Here is a 21,851-nt window from a genome sequence, read left to right as displayed (position 1 = left end):
ATATTTCAAAATCAGTATAGTACTTATCAAAAATTAACAATTCTAGTATTTAGGGAATGAACCCTATTAATCTGTTTTGTTTCAAAACTTAGTTTGGTTTGGTACACCATGCTACTGCTTCAAAGGAGTTCTGTGAAACAACTGTCAAAAAAAGTCAATGCCCCCATATTCACATTAATCTAATTTGAATAACAAATACCAATACAACATATATCTTTGATGCCTGATAGGTATTTGGAGTGGCTGGAGTTTCCCCCACTTCTAGCACCCCCTCCCACCTCCAGTATTCTCTGGAGCAACAATGATCTTATCTCTTCTCATGGCAAATACACTGAAGCCATCTAGAAGGAGTTCCTTCAAGTTTCCTCAACTCCAAACTCACCTCCCTAAGGCCTTACTTTCCTCCCTTTGTCCTTTCACTAGATTCTTTCCTCTGTAAAGGGTAATCTCTGGATCTGTGGTCTGAATTCCTCCCCCTTTACATTCTTTGTATGGATCATCCCCACCACTTCTTTTTCCCTCTTTGCTTAGCAATGGTATCTTACACCTGTAATTGCTACTTCAACTCTTTGCTTCCCTCTGGCTATAGACACGTTTAGAAAGAAAAACAAAATAATGCTTTTCCTAGATCCTGTTATGTCCTGAACTCTCCAAAGCTCTACTTCCAGATTTCTCTAAATGTAAGGCTACACCCTTGCTACTCGGAGAGCTTATTAGAAACACAGATTCTCAGACTTCCTGCTCAGTATGTGCACTTCATACAAGGTCCCCAGGCTACTAGTTAAAATCTGAGAAACTCTGGTCTATACTGAGTCTGCTTCTACATTACTTCAACTTATTCTCCTGAAATCTTAGCCTCAACTTCCTCACTCTAACACTTCCCCCCAAAGTGAAACTGCATTACAAGTTGGAAACTTTCCAGTGGACTATCAGGCTGTAGGTTCCTTGATCTCCCTATCATGCCCTCTGCTCGCTCCTTCTTTCTAGTTCTCTTTTGTTGGCCTACGTGACACCATCCTATAAAGCAGCAACATTTCTATGACACCAATTTGCAAACATTTACAGCTGAGCACCTATGCCCGTGTCCTCCACAGAGGATAACACACAGCTCTGCACGCCCAGGGACTGCAATCCTGAATGCCTTCCTAACAATGAGGAAAACAGGAAGAGGGGAAAGCTTTGCTGTTCTTCTCTGACATGTTTGGTGCTGGAAGCTCACTTCAAATGCATTGTCCATATCAAATACTCTCTCTTTTTCTAAAGCGTTATCTTACTTATTGTCCCCTTCCCCCACAGACCTGTGCTTCCTTTCCTTCATTTCCTCCCTACACCCTCTGCCTCTCTCATCCTTCATTCCCTCTTGTTTTTTTAACCTTCCTTAGGTCAATAGAGTATCTTGAAACAGAATTAATTTTTTACTTTTTTGGCCCATGTGTCAAATGGAACCTTAGTTCCCTGAATAGGGATCGAACCAGCACCCCCTGCACTGGAGACTCTTAACTGCACAGAGTCCTAACCACTGGACCGCCAAGGAAGTCCAGGAGCTAAATAACTTAGCTCCTTAAATGATTCTCAATTTAATCTGTGGCTGACACCTGATAAGATACACTATTTCCCTCCTTTTCTCGTCTTTTACCTCACTACACATCTGACAGGTGATTTTCTTTGCCTATTAGAATATATCAGCATTTCCATTTTATATCAACATTCTGTCAAATGACTTCTCTATAAAATATAGTTCTTACCTTCTACTTGTTCATTTAACGTATTTTTTCCTCTTTGACCAGCAGCTCCAGATAAAAGATCCACATACTTCCGTGGAAGGCTCTCAGAGACACTCTGTTAAAATTAATACTGAGTTGCAGGAAGATTTCCTAATTCTTTTGAAGAAAATATCCTACTTTTAAAAACTGCCTACATTTAACCCGGTTAAGACAGGTTTGCCAAGATCCCACAGCTGCTACGTGACAGATTCAGGATGCTGACTTCAAACACGGTGCTGTATCACCAGGCAGTGGCTACCCGCATCTAAGAGATCAGGCCCTTCTCATCTCCTTCCGTAGCTGCCACCTTCAAGCAGAGCATTGTTACTTTACCATACAGCTGCCATAAAGGTTCTCTGCATGTGCTGGTTAAACTATCCAAAATGGTTTGTACTTACTAATACATCACAAAGCAAAGATAACTGCTGTTATTATACCACGTATTTCTTACTATTCCCTATGCTTTTGCTTCTCTTGAAATGTTCCCTGCAGATTAACTTGACAATCCAAATGTAATAATACTTTCAAGTTTCAAGCACTATCTTTTCAATGTTGACGTGGTAAGAAACCACAATTTAACCTGTTTCTCTCTGGCCCTCTCAGAAACATACATTTGCTTGGGAGATTGGGGATGACACAAACACACTACATACCACAGTGTATAAGACAGATAACTAAGGACCTACTGCTCAGCACAGGGAACTCCACTCACTATTCTGTAATGGCCCATATAGGAAAAGAATCTAAAACAGAGCTGATATATATAGACAGATATATAACTGATTCACTTTGCTGCACACTGAACCTAACACAGTATTGTAAATCAACTGTACTCCAATAAAAATCGAAGGAAGAAAGGAAGAGAGGGAGAAAGAAAGGAACGTTTGATCATAGACTCACCTGGAACAATGCTTCAGTTTTTAGATAAATATAACTTCAGAACACAAACAGATTCCTTATGACTTCTAAGCCTTGATTTCCATAATACACTGATTTCATTACGTAAACCTTGAAAATTAACTAAAGTGTACTATGTGGTAGTATTTAGCACAGAATTATCTTATTGATTAAAAATCAATAATTAAAAATAAAGATTAAAGTCAGATTAAAAATAAAAAAATTTTGATGGGCAAATGCTAAGGTGAGAAAGTCACAGCATCTTCTGCTTTTGTTTTTACATCACCCAGTTGTTTACATTTCAAAATAATAACAGAAGACAGTACCTCAGAATCCCAAGGTGATTCTATATCTTCCTCTTCTCCCAAACCTAAGGCTGACATCATATCTGTAAAATGGAATCACAGATACATTAATGAGAACATTTACTAGTATGAATTTTAATACATATATTTCTATCTCTATCCACAAATAGTTCAATAAAATGAACTAGTGGAAAAGAATTTCAGAGGGTTGAAGCACTTTCAGGAAGTAAAAGTTGGTAGTACTTGGGACACTTCTGAAGAAAGAAAGCAAAAGAACCACACTTAAAAAGAAATGGATGCCATATTTCCATCTATGCACTTTAAAGGTTTTTATTTGAGCTTTTAAGCATGGAAAAAAATCCACAGACATTCACTAACTTACCACTTCTATTATTTTTGTGTGTTCCATCAACAGAACTCAAATGGTCATGATTTATTTGCTCTTGTGGAGCCCTTTCGATAATATCTGTATCACTTTCTTTGTCTACAATCTCTGGCTTTGTGGCTCCTTCCTATAAAAACAAGACAAAATAAAACAAAAACCCAACTTCAGGAAACATATTCATTTATTTGGTCATTCAGTCAATCAGTAAGATGACATTCACTGTTGTCTAAGAAATCATAGACACTGTCCTTGGAGAAGTTAGAAATGTAAAGAAAAGAGCAATTCTGTTCTGTGTTCTAGGCAAGGCAGAGACACGTGAAAACAAACAAGAGGGCAGAAAAGTGTCAGCTTTTCAACAGCTCTGCAACTGAAGCAGATAGAGCACAGGAAGGGCACAAAGGAGAGCGGAGGTAGGTGAACCCGTGAAGCTCAAGACAGGCTGTGACAAAGGGCTATGTCTCAGAAGACAGAGTACAGAGCCGGGATGTGAGGGAGATTCTGGGAAGGGCAGCCCAGGAAAAGGACGAGGTGTGAAACAGTGTGAATAAGTCATGTGGAAAACTAGAGCCCAGTTACTGGGAACCCTACAGAGAGACAAAACGGAAGGACCGGGATCAAATGGCAGAAAGCAAGAGTCATCTTTTTTCTTCACGTGACAGGAATCTACTACACAAGTAAAGGGTTACATCATCACAAATATATTTTATTTTATTTGGTGCCATGCTTTTTTTCAAATGAAAGGGGAAAGACTACACTGCACCAGGGAGTAGCAAACATGATATTATTTTACAGGACAGAATTATTAAAAAAAAAAACACACTACAAGCAATGCTCCAGAGTGGACAGGAAGCAAACTAAACACTGCACATCACCCAGAGTTTCCATGAACCTGTCATTAAAAAGTTGAATTTGGCTTTAAAAACAGCCAAATAAAAACAGTAAAAATCATTCTAAAACAAAATGCAAAGCCAAGAGAAATGAACAGACTGACAAACATATTTTAGAAAAGATTACTCTGGCAGCAACATAAACATCAGGGAAGCAAAACTTGAAAAGAATATTTCAAGATTATAGGTGAGAAAGTGGATTATGATAATAAGACATGAAAAATGATGAGCACGTAGAAAATACTGAACTTGCTGAGTGACTGGATGCAGTAATTTCACGGAAGTTTGGCGTCTGGGATCTTTCCTGCTGTGGCATTTCAGTGATGCTGTCTACTAGGATGGGGAAAACGGACGACAGTGTGGCTCACAAAGAGTCAGGGACGAGGGAAGCGTCAGGAACAAGGCCTTCAGTTTGGGGAGGAATGAATTAACCTGAGGCACGCAAGGGACTCAGAAGAAAGGATTTGGATAAATTCCTTTGGATTAGAAATAGATAGCCTTATTCAGGAAAAGCATAGCTGTTAAGATAACTATTTGTAAAATATGCTAACCTGGTAAAATTAATGCAAATCTATGCAGAATTCTGAACTTTTGAAAATAAAACAATACCAGGGGAAGAAAACTATGACATTAAAATTTTCAGTTATATATTTTAACATCTGTTTCAAGGACATAAAAATATACTTTTATAAATATATGCAAATATTCATTTCTAGGATTTTATAATAATAAGCATTTTTGAGTGTAATGAAAAGGTTTAATAGTAAAACACCAATTCAAGATGCTACAAGAAGACTCCTTTTTAAAAGTGATCTTAAAAGACAAGTTTTAAATTGTAGATGAGAAATGCTTATGTGAGTATGGAATTATGAGTCCTTTTAAAGTGCTGCTGCTGCTGCTGCTAAGTCGCTTCAGTCGTGTCCGACTCTGTGCGACCCCATAGACAGCAGCCCACTAGGCTCCTCTGTCCCTGGGATTCTCCAAGCAAGAATACTGGAGTGGGTATATTAAAATAAAGAAAGAAAGACAGAAAGAACTACTATGAGGTAAGAAAAAAATATAAAACCCTATTTGAAAATTCACAAGGTTTTCTTCTTATTTCCCTGTAAACAGCACACTAACAACTCTAATTTCCTATCTGTGCCTTCTGGAATAGTAGGTAAAGATTGAAGGAATTATCTAGATATTAAAAATAGTAGTAAAATTATGATTATCCTAGCTGGAGATATAAAGGTTTTCAAACACATCTATGATTATCAAGCAGGGCTCAAACTTCATATCAGGAAAGAACAAACAAACTAAAAAAATCAAGTAACCACAATTTCTGAGTTTTGGATACAAAAGAATTTATATGTTAGTTTCATATGTATAACAAAGAATTGACAGGTTAGTTTAACACCTATAAATACTGAAGTTAATATAAAGTTTCTTAAGAATAACATGGAGTATACATATGGCTAGAGATATTTTAAAAAGTAAAAAATTATCTTCCAGAGATAATTTTTAAACCCTGTTGGTAATTTTTCTTTCCTTATGATTTTATAATAACAAGTAGTCTGTATAACGGGAAAAAAATCATAAATTATGATTTCATTCATTTACTGTAAGTGCCATTACATGTAGATATTAGGAAAAGACAAATTAGAATCTCTTTAGCAAAAAGTTCTACATTTTTTCTTTAAGACTATTGCAGCTGAAATTTTTCTCATTTAATGAAGAGAGAGTAAGAATCTCATTTATATAATTATAAATTATAACTTTAGTAAAAAGACTAGATAAAATGCTTATTTATTTCCTCTTTATTTTCAAAAAGATCTAAAACACCCACCAAGATTATACCAAACAGTAAGATAAATTAGTTAAGTACATTAAGTATTTATCACAGTAAGTTAGAAACCACAAGAAACAGAAAGGCCAAAAATTCTTAAATCGTAATAAATCTGCTAAGGCCTAAAACAGAACTCACCTTGAATTGTCTATGAACTAAAGTTTTGCTATATTAAATAGAAGATATTGCTTCATTACTTTCAAAGCGAGAATTTTTTCAAAAAGACAAATCACTTCAAATTGAAATGAACTTCCAGAGGGAACTATATTCAACATAGATATATACATACATGTGTGTGTGCTAGTCCCTCAGTTGTGTCCAACTCTTTGTGACACCATGGACTGTAATCCACCAAGCTCCTCTGTCCATGGAGTTTTTCAGGCAAGAATACTGGAGTGGGTTGCCATTTCCTTCTCCAGGGGATCTTCCCGACCCAGGGATTGAACCCAGGTCTCCCGCATTGCAGGCAGAGTCTTTACCAACTGAGCCACCAGGGAAGCCATATATACATATATAAGTATAACCAAGACACTTTGCTGTACACCTGAAACTAACACAATATGGTAAACTGATTATACTGCAATTAAAAAAACCAGAACCATCACCAACCTCAAAAACAACCACCAAAAAAGGTAAGGAACAAATTTTCTTTCAGTTCTTCATAAAAATCAGCTATATGTCATTCAAAAGAGTATGAGCATTGTTTTTTCACGACCTCACTGTCTCCTCTTAAGTTGAATTTGAAATAATTCTTCTCATATTTATAATATAGAGTTCCTCATCTGACATACCCCCAATATTTCTGTTGTGTTTGTGTAATAATCTGTCTTATCCTGACCCTCATTCCATTTCATATTCATCTTGTCCTTCTTAAATGAATTCTTCCCGTTCATCCCCTTCCCCATCTTCATATTCATCTAGCTGTTCTTCCTAATTGCTTTGTAATTTTTTTCTTTCATAATAGCATACTTAGTATGCCAACATTTATAAATCTGAATCATGCACATATATTGCTCTTATCATCGCACCATTTTGTATCATGACTTTGAAGGCTTTCATTTCTGTGGTAGGATCCTTTTTGTCATATAAGGGGACATGACATGTGAATGGCATGTGAAAAAGTACAGGGAAAAAAGAGTTACAAACAAAACAACTTGCCTGTGTGAGACCAAGGCCCGCAAGAGACTTGAGAGGTTGTGGAAGAGGCTCAGCCGGTGGGAAGGCAGGATGAGAGAAGTCCTGGACTACAGATGATGGTTCGGGAACGGTTTCAACCACATCTTCAATTTCACTATCAGAATCATTGTCCTCAGAGAAGGTTGTAGTCTCTGGTCTCACAATGCCACATTTTGCTTCCACTACAGTGAAAACAAGGGAGAGTACATGAGAACATCTGTAATTTCAAATCAGTGAATAAAACCAGGAGGACAGTCTTCGATAACTTACTGTTTCTCTTGGATTGCTGAGAAGCATTCATTAGCTTTGTTAAGTTTGGTTTCAGGACATTCTGGAGAAGAAAATAAGAACTTTAAGAATAATAAGAGTCAAATTTAATAAAATAATTATAACATCCCCCATTACTCTATGATCTAACACAAAGAGCACAAGCTCTGGAGTCATTCAGATGTGGATTCAAATCCCAGTTCTGCCACTGACTAACCTTCTCATGGGGTAAGGATTTTGACAGATGACATAGGAAGCCCCAGATGTTCCTCTCCTTACCCCTAATATACTGATATACAAATACTATGACACCTACTAGATTACTTTCTCTACCACAATGTTCTAGAATAAAAATTTATCCCCAATACTTTAGAGTACTATGTCTGAAAAACTAAGCTATTTAAATTAGTTGCTACGTTTTGAAATTTGCTTGCATGATTTCTATATGCATAAATTATCACTTGGGAAGGGAAATATGAAAGTTTAGTTTTTAGCAGAACCTTATTTAAATGGGTTAGAACTGCAAACAGGAAAAGTTATTTCTATTCTGTTTGTCAAAGAGCTAAAGACAAATGACTTTTTAAATTCAGCTCATTCTAAGAAAGAGGGAAAAAAATAAGAGTAAATATGTAGGGCAATGATCATGAATGAAAGCCACAAACACTCTAAATAGAAAGCCATAAGCAAACATGTTAACAATAGAGGCAGAGAGAGATGGACTCAAACGACAGACACTTAAGAAATGTATTCTGCAAGAAAAAATTAGGTTAACAGTAAATATTAAAAATGACAAAAGGTAGGGGAGGAAAAAGAAAGGAAAAAGTGAGATATGCCTAGTGAAGTACAAACTTAAGAAAAAAAAAAGAAAAGCATAAGTATAATGAGGTATGTAGAAAAACATATATATTTAGAATTTATATACAATAAATCAGTAATATATCAGTATTGTTAAGGATACACTATGAACAAAGCCTGTGCTTTATATGTTTTTATTAATACATAAATTATATATCTACACTGTTCAAGTTTTATGAAAATATCAACATAAATTATATATAAAACATATATTTAAAAGAGGCTTTTGTTCATTGTATATCCCTAATAATAGTGATTTATATTACTTTAAAACTGTTTGTAAATAATACTGTAATAAAGAGTTTAATTTTGCCACTTTAAAAAAAGTCATTCAATTAGCCACACATGGTCATCTATCACTACCTGAATGCTGTCAAGTATTACTAGAGAGAAAGGAATTGATAAAGAAATATTACTAACATTTCACTGGGAACAATGACTGGTAGTCAGAATTCTAAGGATAATATGCTGTTTGAAAAAAAAAAATTAATGGAATACAAGACGGAGCTAAAAAGAAGGTCAAGAAATATTCATCTAAAATTCTCAGCTCCCAGTTGGACAACACTGAAAAATATACAGTAACATTTTTATCACGTATTTTCTTATTTATTTTCTTGTTGTGCAGGACCTCCTTCTTCAACATAACTCAACTGAACTTCTACATCCTAAATATTAAAAAGAGAATCTAAATGTAAGTCATATTTTTAGAATTCAAACAGATTTAACTGCTATATTATGTATATTAGCTGTAACATTATGTAGGATTCCATTTGTCTCTTCATTTATTCACATTCAAAAACTATTAAAATGGTTCTTACATTTGAGATATACGTTACATGCTCCAGGAGATGCACAATTGTTTCCTGAACTCCACTAGTTTATACTGATACAGAGGCTATAAGATGAATATTTAAATAATAATAATACAAAATGTCTGAAATCTGAAATTTTAAAATATGACACAAGGACTTTGAGTAGACTTTTTTTTTTTTTACTACAATACAAAAAATATCTGAAGTTGTTAAGTTTTATCTTACGGTTATTAAAAGCCTGTGCTTCTACAAACTGGTTATTATTTTAGGCAAAATGTGTTCTTCAACGAGATGAACAAGATGGGAATATCTTCTTAATGGAATGCTTTAGAAAACACAGTGGAATCCCTTTATAATATGGATTTTGAGAAACAGATTTTTAATTTCTAAATTTCCATAATTACAACTATTACTTTAGTTTTAATGAAGAGCCAAAGACAGAAACAGAGAAAGAAAAAAAAAAAAAGCACCCTCCTAACACTTCTAAGAAACCAAAATAGTGTCAAAGGGTAGAAAGAAAACTAGATTATATAAACTATATAGTTTTGGAACTGAAAAGCTCCAGGAAGATTCCATGATTATTACAGTAAGTAATCGTATCTACTATAAGTATTATAAAAGTCAAGTCAGTATGGTTTAAAGTTCACAGTAAGACTCTATCCTTGACCAAATTTTGTATTTCCTCCATCGTAAGAAAGCTTTTCCCCATACGCTTTTCCTGTCACTATGTACTTTCCAACCCATCTTTTTCCTTCACTCCACCTTCAGTATTTGAGACTTCCCTGGTGGCTCAGACAATAAAGCATCTGCCTACAATGCGGGAGACCCGGGCTCAATCCCTGGGTCGGGAAGATCTCCTGGAGAAGGAAATGGCACCCCACTCCAGTACTCTTGCCTGGAAAACCCCATGGACAGAGGAGCCTAGTAGGCTACAGTCCATGGGGTAGCAAAGAGTCGGACACGACTGAGAGACTTCACTTTCACTTTTCAATATTTACTAAAGTAAAAAGAAAAAAAATCAACTAGTCATATTTTTATAAAATGGTTTGCTCTCACCAACTTTCCATTACAAACATAAAACAGTGAGAGGGACACCACTGCTGACTATTAAGAGTAAATGCTATACGAAACTAAATTCAGAGCAGGAAAACTAATTACAGAAGAGAGCACTTTACCTTGGTTTCCAAATCTAAGTCTTCATCATCTGATGTAGGCCATGAATCAACACCAGGTTTGTTGGAAAACCTTTAGAGCAAAAACATACACAACAAAAATGAGTGAGTTCATTTCTTAAAAAAAAAAAAAGTCAAAGTTTGGCTATCTGCATATTAAATGAAGTTTCTTGACATAATTAAAACTTAGTCTCTGTTTTTAAAAAGCTTTCTTTGAAAAAAAAAAAAAAAAAAGATTTTTTAATGTGGACCACTTTTAAAGCCTTTCTTGAATTTGTTCCAATGTTGCTTCTATTTTATGTTTTGGTTTTCTGACCCTGAGGCATGTGGGATCTTAGCTTCCGGAACAGGGATCAAACCCATACTGCCTACCCTGGAAGGAGAGGTCTTATTAACCATCTTAACCACTGCAATCCCAGGGAAGTCTCTAAAAGGTTTTTAATTACCTTTTTCTGCTTCCATCTCTCCCAACTATTGAAATATCTAGTTAAGACTCATTCTTAGTTTCCACGACATACAGTGACAGCCAATACACTGGCGGAGCCTGAAAATAATTTGTTTTCACCAAAAGTCCTAATAACTGAACTGAAAATCGAATTGGTGGATTGACATAACACTTGTTTGCCCAAACTGGGACAAACCTGATGACTTAAAACAAAGTGGAAAGATATGCTGTTCCTTCTCCATTCTCTGCCCCTAGTTCAGAGACTAAATAAATGGCATCCATCAAAAATGGCAGTCTTGGTCCTTCAGCAGCGAAACCACTTACTGAGATGGCCCCACCCCTCCCCTTTACTCTGGAACAGTACAGGAGTTCTTGCCAATGTCTGAAACTTAAAATGGACAGAAATCAAAGAACTAATTTATATGTTTAACTTATATGCTACACAGTACTTCTCAGTCTCTGCTGAGGCACATGAGAGTGGACGTGGGAGCCAAGCAGGCCAGCTGTCAAATCACAGGTCAACTCATTTTAATCATGGAATCACGGGTCAATTCATCAACCTCCTGAACCACAGTTGGCTAATTAAGTAAAAGTAGGACACAGCTACTTTACAAAGCTGCTGTGACGACTCTATGAGGTCACAAATGTTAAGCATGTAATGCAGTGTCTAACCCAGAGTAGAACGCTCAGCAAACATTAGTTTCTCTTCTCCGTGTTCCCTTACTTAAAAATACAATTTTAAAACATCCATAAAATCCTACCTGCTTAAAGAGTCTTCTTCAGAACTTTCATCCTCTATTAAAGAAAAAAGTAAGACACATTTTAAATCAACAAAAGAAAAATACAGACTATTAAAACCTCAAGACTGATGCTCTGCTTAAAAGTATTCCTTCTGGATCATACCTGGAGACCACACCAGAGGGAATAGTGATTGTACTATACTCGCAGGCCATTAATGCCTAAGAATCACTCCTCTCCTTTATATTCATCAAATGCAAAACAAAAAAAAGAAGAAAGAACTGCTGTTTAAAATGTCCATAATCCTAACCAAACTCTAGGAGACCGATAGAAAAGGGTATTACACCATTAACAGAATCAGTACGATAAGCTGACAATAGCACGCTTAAACAGCACAGGATTTCTGGACTTCCATTGCCTGGAGCAGTGAACAGAGAACACAAGTGTCTTGCTGGGACATAACACAACTTCTCTGGCTCTTCAGTTCAGGATGAAAACGCCCTATTACAGGGAAGACTGGTCTACAGGCGCTGAACTTCAGAGTGTGGGAAAACATAGGAAACAAAGTCTTCCTGGCCCTCTTTCCAGATGCAAGAGAAGTATGAAAGATGTAGTGAGCCTAGGTTTAGAAAGAATAATCTCTTGAAAGGGAGGTGGAGGAGGGCAAATGGGTAAAGGGGGTCAACTGGGTGGTGAGGACGGGGACTAGACTTGTAGTGGTGAGCAGGCAGTAGGGCACACACAAGCTCAACTTTTTTTTAGAGTTTTAAATATATATATATATATATATATATATACACACACACACACACATACACTCACACTAATATATTTTAAAAGTATAATCTCCTGAGATTATGTCCTTCCATTGTTCAAGAGTATCTGGACCACAAAGAGCACGATGACCCAAACAGTGCTGTGTACTAGTGAGGGATATCAGTATATCAATCCTCCCCATTATATGACAAATGTTGATAGAAATCATGCTTTTTCAGGTTGAAGGCATACATCATCAGATCCAAAGCTGATCAACAAGGGGAGGGATGGAAGGAGGGAGGGAGTGATGGACTCTGGTGCTGTTGGACAACATTTCACATGTGTCGTCGTGATCTGATGCTGGAGGGATGACTCACATGCAGTGACTCCATGGGGCAAGGAGTCCTGCAAGCTTGAGCTTAGAGGGCACAGGCAGTGATTTTTAAATGTTTGCACTCTGTGACATCAGAACAATGCTTAGTACATAAAAGACATACAATGATTTCTTCAGTGAACAAATGAACAAATAAATAAGAATGTTTTCTTTGAAAATTTTGTTTATAAAAATACAGAAATTAACCAGGGACAACTCTATTCTATTCTGCGCATATTGAAGACCAAGACTCTATGTCATCTCTGTGTCTCCTCTAACGTGTAAAACCAATCTACATGGAGAAGGAAATGGCAACCCACTCCAGTGTTCTTGCCTGGAGAATCCCAGGGACGGGGGAGCCTGATGGGCTGCCGTCTATGGGGTCGCATAGAGTCGGACACGACTGAAGCGACTTAGCAGCAATAAAAGGTCATAATAAACTTTGTGAATGAAACAATTACAAGCATTGAACTCAATTTGTATGGAAAAGTTACAGCATTGAGTAAGGCTGTGTAAGTTAGGCTTAGTCCTAAGCTAAATAAAAAGTCTAAAATTTTTTATTTGGGAAGTCTGCAAACACAAAACTAGTGTTTTCCCTATGTATTATTCACCCAGCTTCAACATTTAGCAACATCTCTTCAATTCTGTTTCATCTATGTCTTCTACTGTTTTATTTTTTTAATTACTAGAATATATTTTAAAACAAACCTAAGAGCTATATCATGTAATCTGTAAATACGTTGTTATGCATCTCTGATAGACTTTTTAAAGTTTTTTTTGCAGGTAATTACAGACTGGGAGGATGTTACCCCCCCCTCCAAAAAAAAAATGTTTTACCAGGGAGATTACTGGTAGCATCTCAAATAACTAATATCAAACCCAAGAAAATGACATTGGTACAATCCACAGAGCTTATCCAGATTTCACCTTTGTGTGTGTGTAATTCTATATAATTATGTTGTGTAAATTCACAGTCAAGATATCGAACTTTGGGGAGCAGGCAGGGATAAACTGGGGGGTTGGAGTTGACATACGGACTACTACAGATAAAAAAGAGGACTTCCCTGGTAGTATAGTGGATAAGAATCCACCTGCCAATGCAGAGGATGCGGGTTTGGTCCCTGGTCTGGGAAGTAGCCACAGGCAGAGGAGCAACTAAGCCCATGTGCCAGAACAAGAGTAGCCTGAGCTCTGGAGTGTGCAAGCCCCAACTGCTGAGCCCACGTGCTGCAGCTGCTGAACCCTGTGCACCCAGAGCCTGTGCTCGGCGACGAGAAGCTGCCGCAATGAGAAGCTCGTGCACAGCAACGAAGATAGCCCCTGCTCACTGTTAACTAGAGAAATCCTTCATGCAGCGACGCAGACCCAGCGAAACCAAAAAAAAAAAAAAATCACCATCAAAGTTATAGATAACTAGTAAGGACCTACTCTATAGCACAGGGAACTCTACTCAATACAGTGACCTATATGAGAAAAGAATCTAAAAAAGTGGAGATATGTATACGTATAACCGATTCACTTTGTTGTATAGCAGAAACTAACACAACATTGTAAATCAACTTGCCCCAATAAAGTTTTTTTAAAAATTCAAAAAAAAAAAACAAAAAACAACAACAACAAAAAACCAATCTACAGAAGTTCTTTGATGGATGCTGTTGTTTTTAAATCACTGAGTCATGTCCTACTCTTTGCGACCCCATGGACTATAGACCACAAGGCTCTTCTGTCCATAGGATTTTCCATGCAAGAATACTGGAGAGGGTTGCCCTCTCCTTCTCCAGGGAATCTTCCCGACCCAGGGATCAACCCCGCATCTCCAGCATTGGCAGGCAGATTCTTTATTACTGAGACACCTGGGAAGCCCTCTTTGATTAGATAGAGGTCTACTAAGTTAAAGGTGTCCTCAGACAGCTTGTGCAATGTGCTAGATGCCACATCGAGGGGCCATGGTGGTGTTTTTGTTAATGTGACGTGTTTTTGTGCTTTTATTAGAGTCTGCAGAGTCCCAATTTGATCTATGTGAATATTTTATACAATAATCTTTTAACTAATGGCAAGAGAACATCTTGTTCTTAAAAAAACTATACTGTCGTGATAATTATCCAACACACAGAAGAAAACATCTGGTTCTAATGAAGTCCATCTATCTCACTCTTCTTGGATCTGTAAGGAATGAAGTCAGTAATAGAGACCTTGTTGGTGCAACAATAAGCAAAATAACTGGTTCTCAACCAGGCACTGCTTTTCTGTCTTCTGTACTATTGGTAGGTACCTTTCAAAAATAATCGCTTCCTGGTATGCTGCACACTGGCTCAGCTTTGCAGTTCTTATTGTTTATCATTTGGTATCCTACCAGGAAGCTATTGTTGAGGTTCCCAGTTGTAACAATGGTAACTTTTTTAGTGAGATTACTATGGGGTCGCACAGAGTCGGACACGACTGGAGTGACTTAGCAGTAGCAGGAACTACTAACTATTCATTTACAAACTGCAAACCATTTGTAAAAATTAAAGTTCCCCTTTTATAAGAAGTCTAATTTGCTATAATATGATTATACAGAAAATATACATCATACTAACTTAAAAAGTTTTTTCTATCTACAAGAAAATCTAATACAGGATTTTAGGGGCCATGATTAAATACATGAATTTGTTTTAAGATAATACAGTCTCTGATTTTTTAAGTTTCCCTACAATTAACTTCTTTTTTTTTTTTTAATTTTATTTTTAAACTTTACATAATTGTATTAGTTTTGTACAATTAACTTCTTAAACAATTCGGAATACTAGACTATTAAGAAATTAATTTAAAAAATATACACATGAAATTACATATGCTTTTTCATTGTTCTTTCATCATTAAAAGTTGCTCATTCCTATTTTATCTATGGCAGAATCACCAAGAGTAGTTCATTGTCAGATGACTTACCTGGGTTGCTGTTTTCAGGAGGAGTTTTAGGTCTCTCTTCTTTATACTCAGAAATCAGTTGGCGAATGCTATGCATTAAAAATGTGGTAATATTTTAACACCAATATGAAAAACAACTACCAAAGTCTTAGACTATTTCAGAAAATATCACAGATAATATCAAAACTTCAACTGTCCCATACATTTCAAGTTTCTAAGTTCTAAAACTTTTATTTAGCATGTAATTAAAGGAGAACGAAAAGGAAAATGAAGTACTCATGAACTAAGGGCAGTATAGCTCAGTAAAATAACTAGAGTTAACTTGGCATATGAAAACTCTCTTGAACTCGGAAATCCTAGCTCTGTAACCAACTGCTCGTCATTCTGGAGAAGTTACTTCTCAATTCAAAGTCTTCCTCTACATAACTGGGATCTTACTACCTTATTTCACAGGGGATTAAGAGGCTTTACTGAGATAATATGCCCCCCAAAATGCTTGGAGAAACAGTCAAAGAATGGAATAATTTGGTCTAGACCTTTATTGCTGGAACTACTTTGGAATTCCAAATAAAATCTAACATGTGTTTTTTCATACCTTTAACATTCAAGTGTTGCAGGAAACTGTTAGTTATGGTGATTAGCTGTTCTTTGTGGTTTGTAAGTTAGAGAATCTCAGCTATTATATAATTTGAACCTAAATTTATTTATAAAATACATAAACTCACTACATTAGATAACATAATTGTCTCCAATTATTGAAGCTAATTACACCAAGAGCAGAAAACTAATCACAATCAAGACCTGGCCTGGACCACTACTCTTCCTTCTCTACCTGCTCAAACTCTGAACCAGCAGATCTTTCTGAGAATGATGTCTAATCTCCACACTCATCTTCTTTTCACCTGGAAGACATAACCCTACTCTTGGAATGGATACTGGCAAGTCCTGGACAGGGATTCAGATCAGATCAGATCAGTCACTCAGTCGTGTCCGACTCTTTGTGACCCCATGAACTGCAGCACGCCAGGCCTCCCTGTCCATCACCAACTCCTGGAGTTCACTCAGATTCACGTCCATCAAGTCAGTGATGCCATCCCGCCAAATCATCCTCTGTCGTCCCCTTCTCCTCCTGCCCCCAATCCCTCCCAGCATCAGAGTCTTTTCCAATGACTCAACTCTTCGCATGAGGTGGCCAAAGTACTGGAGTTTCAGCTTTAGCATCATTCCTTCCAAAGAAATCCCAGGGCTGATCTCCTTTAGAATGGACTGGTTGGATCTCCTTGCTGTCCAAGGGACTCTCAAGAGTTTTCTCCAACACCACAGTTCAAAAGCATCAATTCTTCAGCGCTCAGCCTTCTTCACAGTCCAACTCTCACATCCATACATGACCACTGGAAAAACCATAGCCTTGACTAGATGAACCTTTGTTGGCAAAGTAACGTCTCTGCTTTTGAATATGCTATCTAGGTTGGTCATAACTTTCCTTCCAAGGAGTAAGCGTCTTTTAATTTCATGGCTGCAGTCACCATCTGCAGTGATTTTGGAGCCCAGAAAAATAAAGTCTGACACTGTTTCCACTGTTTCCCCATCTATTTCCCATGAAGTGATGGGACCGGATGCCATGATCTTCATTTTCTGAATGTTGAGCTTTAAGCCAACTTTTTCACTCTCCACTTTCACTTTCATCAAGAGGCTTTTTAGTTCCTCTTCACTTTCTGCCATAAGGGTGGTGTCATCTGCATATCTGAGGTTATTGATATTTCTCCCGGCAATCTTGATTCCAGCCTGTGTTTCTTCCAGTCCAGCGTTTCTCATGATGTACTCTGCATATAAGTTAAATAAACAGGGTGACAATATACAGCCTTGACGTACTCCTTTTCCTATTTGGAACCAGTCTGTTGTTCCATGTCCAGTTCTAACTGTTGCCTCCTGACCTGCATACAGATTTCTCAAGAGGCAGATCAGGTGGTCTGGTATTTCCATCTCTTTCAGAATTTTCCACAGTTTATTGTGATCCACACAGTCAAAGGCTTTGGCATAGTCAATAAAGCAGAAATAGATGTTTTTCTGGAACTCTCTTGCTTTTTCCATGATCCAGCGGATGTTGGCAAGTTGATCTCTGGTTACTCTGCCTGTTCTAAAACCAGCTTGAACATCAGGAAGTTCACGGTTCACATATTGCTGAAGCCTGGCTTGGAGAATTTTGAGCATTACTTTACTAGAGTGTGAGATGAGTACAATTGTGCAGTAGTTTGAGCATTCTTTGGCATTGCCTTTCTTTGGGACAGGGCTTGCTGCTGCTGCTGCTGCTGCTGCTAAGTCGCTTCAGTCGTGTCCAACTCTGTGCGACCCCAAAGACGACAGCCCATCAGGCTCCACCTTCCCTGGGATTCTCCAGGCAAGAACACTGGAGTGGGTTGCCATTTCCTTCTCCAATGTGTGAAAGTGAAAAGTGAAAGTGAAGTCGCTCAGTCTTCGACTTAGCGACCCCATGGACTGCAGCCTACCAGGCTCCTCTGTCCATGGGATTTTCCAGGCAAGAGTACTGGAGTGGGGTGCCATTACCTTCTCCAGGGACAGGGCTTACCTCACTTAATTCCAACTAACTTACTTGAGACTTAGGGATTTCTGGTGAATGAGTTCCTTATGAGGCAGACTCTGAAAACAAGGGCTTCCCTTGTGGCTCAGCTGGTAAAGAATCCCAGTGCAATGCAGGAGACTGGAGTTCGATCCCTGGGTTGGGAAGATCCCCTGGAGAAGGGAAAGGCTGCCCACTCCAGTATTCTGACCTGGAGAATTCCATGGACTATATAGTCCATGGCTTCACAAAGAGTCGGACATGACTAAGGGACATTCACTTTCACTTCACTGAAAACATTTAAGGCTGAAGCACATATAAATCCTCTGGAAGATTTGCATTGTTATAGGAAACAGATCTCATGAGGGGCCAATCGTCATTATGGACTCTCAGGCAAGCTGGCACTCACTACTCTGGGAAGGATGACAGGGAACCTATGACCTAAGAAAAGGTGCCGCCCCGCACCAGGACAGAAAGCCACCTTGAGGTTCAGGTCTAGAAATAAAGGAGAAAGAGAAGTCTGCTCAATCCCTGCAGGAGCACTTGAACCTCCCTGACAGCCTAAAATGGTCCGCACTGGTATCTGCTAGCAGAAAAGATAAATAACAGCCTTAATGGACACCTCATTGTGAAGATCGAGGTTTAGATCTAGGCTTACACGTGGGCTCCACATAAGGTTTCTGAGTGTGGGGGGAGGCTAGAAGGCCCAGCTGCCAGAACTGGATGCTGGTGCTTTGCAACAGTGGCTGAGCTACAAACATACGTATGAGAACTAAGAAGTTGTCACTAATAACATCAGCATTCTTCTAAGAAAGTAATTTAAAGCAAAGAGTCATCCAAAAGACAAAATCAAGTCTTTTATGTTCAGTATGCAATTTTAAGGAAAAGTATATACAAAGTAGAGATTAAACAATTATTATAAAAGAATTAAGAAATTCAATATTGTGTTATAAGATAAACTAAAAAAGCAGAATCCATATTTTTAAAGCCAATAAAACTAATATGAAATCCCTCAGCGACTACAAGATCAGTGAAAAAAAAGAGAACAAGATGCATATGACATCAGTCAATATGATAAAGGAATATGAATCCTGCTATCTATTCCTGCTATATTCATCTCAGATATGCAGATGACATCACCCTTATGGCAGAAAGTGAAGAGGAGCTAAAAAGCCTCTTGATGAAGGTGAAAGTGGAGAGTGAAAAAGTTGGCTTAAAGCTCAACATTCAGAAAACGAAGATCATGGCATCTGGTCCCATCACTTCATGGGAAATAGATGGGGAAACAGTGGAAACAGTGTCAGACTTTATTTTTCTGGGCTCCAAAATCACTGCAGATGGTGACTGCAGCCATGAAATTAAAAGACGCTTACTCCTTGGAAGGAAAGTTATGACCAACCTAGATAGCATATTCAAAAGCAGAGACATTACTTTGCCAACAAAGGTTCGTCTAGTCAAGGCTATGGTTTTTCCTGTGGTCATGTATGGATGTGAGAGTTGGACTGTGAAGAAGGCTGAGCGCCGAAGAATTGATGCTTTTGAACTGTGGTGTTGGAGAAAACTCTTGAGAGTCCCTTGGACAGCAAGGAGATCCAACCAGTCCATTCTAAAGGAGATCAGCCCTGGGATTTCTTTGGAAGGAATGATGCTAAAGCTGAAACTCCAGTACTTTGGCCACCTCAGGCGAAGAGTTGAGTCATTGGAAAAGACTCTGATGCTGGGAGGGATTGGGGGCAGGAGGAGAAGGGGACGACAGAGGATGAGATGGCTGGATGGCATCACTGACTCGATGGACGTGAATCTGAGTGAACTCCAGGAATTGGTGATGGACAGGGAGGCCTGGCGTGCTGTGATTCATGGGGTTGCAAAGAGTCGGACACGACTGAGCGACTGATCTGATCTGATCTATTCCTGCTATATATTGTTGTTTATGATTCTCAGTCAGAATAACTGATTTTCTATCTGCCTAATGATGTGTTGATTACAAATTAGTCCTTTTACTAATTTAATCTTGATGTTACCACCTTAGAACAACACAAAGGTTTTTAAAAATAAAAAGAATGGTACCTTTGCATCTTATCAACCGCATGTATATTTGCTTCTTTCTTTGCTAAAAACTCCACCATTTGCTGTTTCCTTTCCCTCATAGCAAGTGACAGCGGTGTGAGGTCATCCTGTAAAATATGGAAAACCGTTTCTAATGTACACAGTTAACCTATTTCAAAGCTGAACTTTGAAATCGTGCAATAGATTCTCTGAGCTTAAACACAGAATTCAGAAAGCAATTAAAAGGAAACCTTGTCCCCCTGTGCACCTTCTTTCTCTCGAAGATGCTCCTCCTCTGGGCCTTCCCTGGTGGTCCAGTGGCTAAGACTCCGGCTCCTAATGCAGCAGGTCCAGGTTCCATCCCTGGTCAGGGAACCAGATCCCACATGCCTCAACTAAAGATCCCATGTGCCACAATTAAGACCCGGTGCAGTCAAATATGTCTTTTTAAAAAATGATAAATAAAATGCTCCTCCTCTACCTCTTCAAAAGACGAACCACAGAGTCATTCTCTAACACTCACTTCCAACATTTACTGGTTTCAAGGATCTTTGCTCCTACCATACTATTTATCAGGGATATCATAGTATTCACTTGCTCTATTACTACTCTCAACACTCCTCCAGAGAGAATCAATTAACTACTAAATCAACAGCATATTTTAGGAACAATGCTGAGGCAGAAATATATATTATTATCTGTAGCATGTATAACCGATCCAAGGATGATGATGAGTAACCTCACAAGGTTTACAGACATTCCAATGGGAATATTATTCTCTATATGAATATGCAAAGAGTTTTTTTTTTTTTCCCCAAAAACACCAACTAATAATTTCTACTTTGAAAAATTCAATCTCATTCTTAAGAAATTCTTTTAAAATATGAAATCAATTACAGATTAATTAGAGTGTCTCTAAAATCTTGAAATTATTATCAAAATAAACTATAAAACAAGAATTGGAAACTCAAATGTTTATGGAGGGAAAGTTGGTGACCTGAGTAAGTGAAAAAGCCAGGTAAGGCCAGCAAACCCGAGAACACATGCTCCGTACAGAAGGGGCAGCCTCTGCATGCTGACCAAACAGTAGAATGGGCTCAAGGGGGACCAGATTTGGTTCTTTGAGAAGCCTGAAATGCAGACCTCTGCATGAGTCTCCTAAATTTTAAATGTTGACTCAATTTGCGGAGGTAAATTAAACATATCCAAGGGCCATGCTTGGTCAATGGCCCATTTGTGGTTTGACATTTGCTGTTCCCAAACAGGTGGGAATAAAGCAAGTATTTGTATGTGAAACCGTACCTTCTTCATATCATGTGTTTCACAAAAAGTAGGCCCACCACATTATAAAAATTGCTATTAAGGCTCATAATTCAATTAAACATAATTTTTTTAAAAATCATAATTCCACTTCAAGAATGTTTCCACTGCCTGTTGAAACTACAATCTATCTCCAGAATTCCTCCAGATTGTTAATCAAGTGGATATTGAGTTCCTAAGACTGCTTAAACTAAATCATCAAAACAATTCCCATCTATACTGTTACTAACTTCATGGGTTTTGATATTTAAAGCTCTCATTTTGCTTATGCCAGAGCTCAGCGAATCTAACAGACACACTGGAAGAGTCTGTCCTGCAGCTGACACCAAAAGAAGGCTCAT

At 37.9% G+C, this 21,851-nt stretch overlaps 1 protein-coding gene across 3 annotated transcripts in view; it reads right to left on the bottom strand.

The window, feature by feature from the left end:
* Positions 1–21,851, bottom strand: part of LOC102402714 (ankyrin repeat domain-containing protein 26) — a 69,188-nt gene that overhangs the window by 41,087 nt on the left and 6,250 nt on the right. For all 3 annotated transcript variants that reach the window (XM_025264457.3, XM_025264458.3, XM_025264459.3), the window contains exons 4-12: positions 20,212–20,318; positions 15,588–15,655; positions 11,554–11,587; positions 10,351–10,420; positions 7,512–7,572; positions 7,224–7,423; positions 3,348–3,477; positions 2,987–3,048; positions 1,746–1,839 (exon numbers count right to left, since the gene is read on the bottom strand). In XM_025264457.3, coding sequence (XP_025120242.3) covers positions 1,746–1,839; positions 2,987–3,048; positions 3,348–3,477; positions 7,224–7,423; positions 7,512–7,572; positions 10,351–10,420; positions 11,554–11,587; positions 15,588–15,655; positions 20,212–20,318 — 826 coding nt within the window. The remainder of the gene's footprint in view (positions 1–1,745; positions 1,840–2,986; positions 3,049–3,347; positions 3,478–7,223; positions 7,424–7,511; positions 7,573–10,350; positions 10,421–11,553; positions 11,588–15,587; positions 15,656–20,211; positions 20,319–21,851) is intronic.

The sequence above is a fragment of the Bubalus bubalis genome, chromosome 14, assembly GCF_019923935.1.
Source record: "Bubalus bubalis isolate 160015118507 breed Murrah chromosome 14, NDDB_SH_1, whole genome shotgun sequence".
NCBI classification, from domain to species: Eukaryota; Metazoa; Chordata; class Mammalia; order Artiodactyla; family Bovidae; genus Bubalus; species Bubalus bubalis.
Note: the sequence above shows the minus strand (reverse complement) of the source record. Positions and strands in the feature narration are given on the sequence as shown.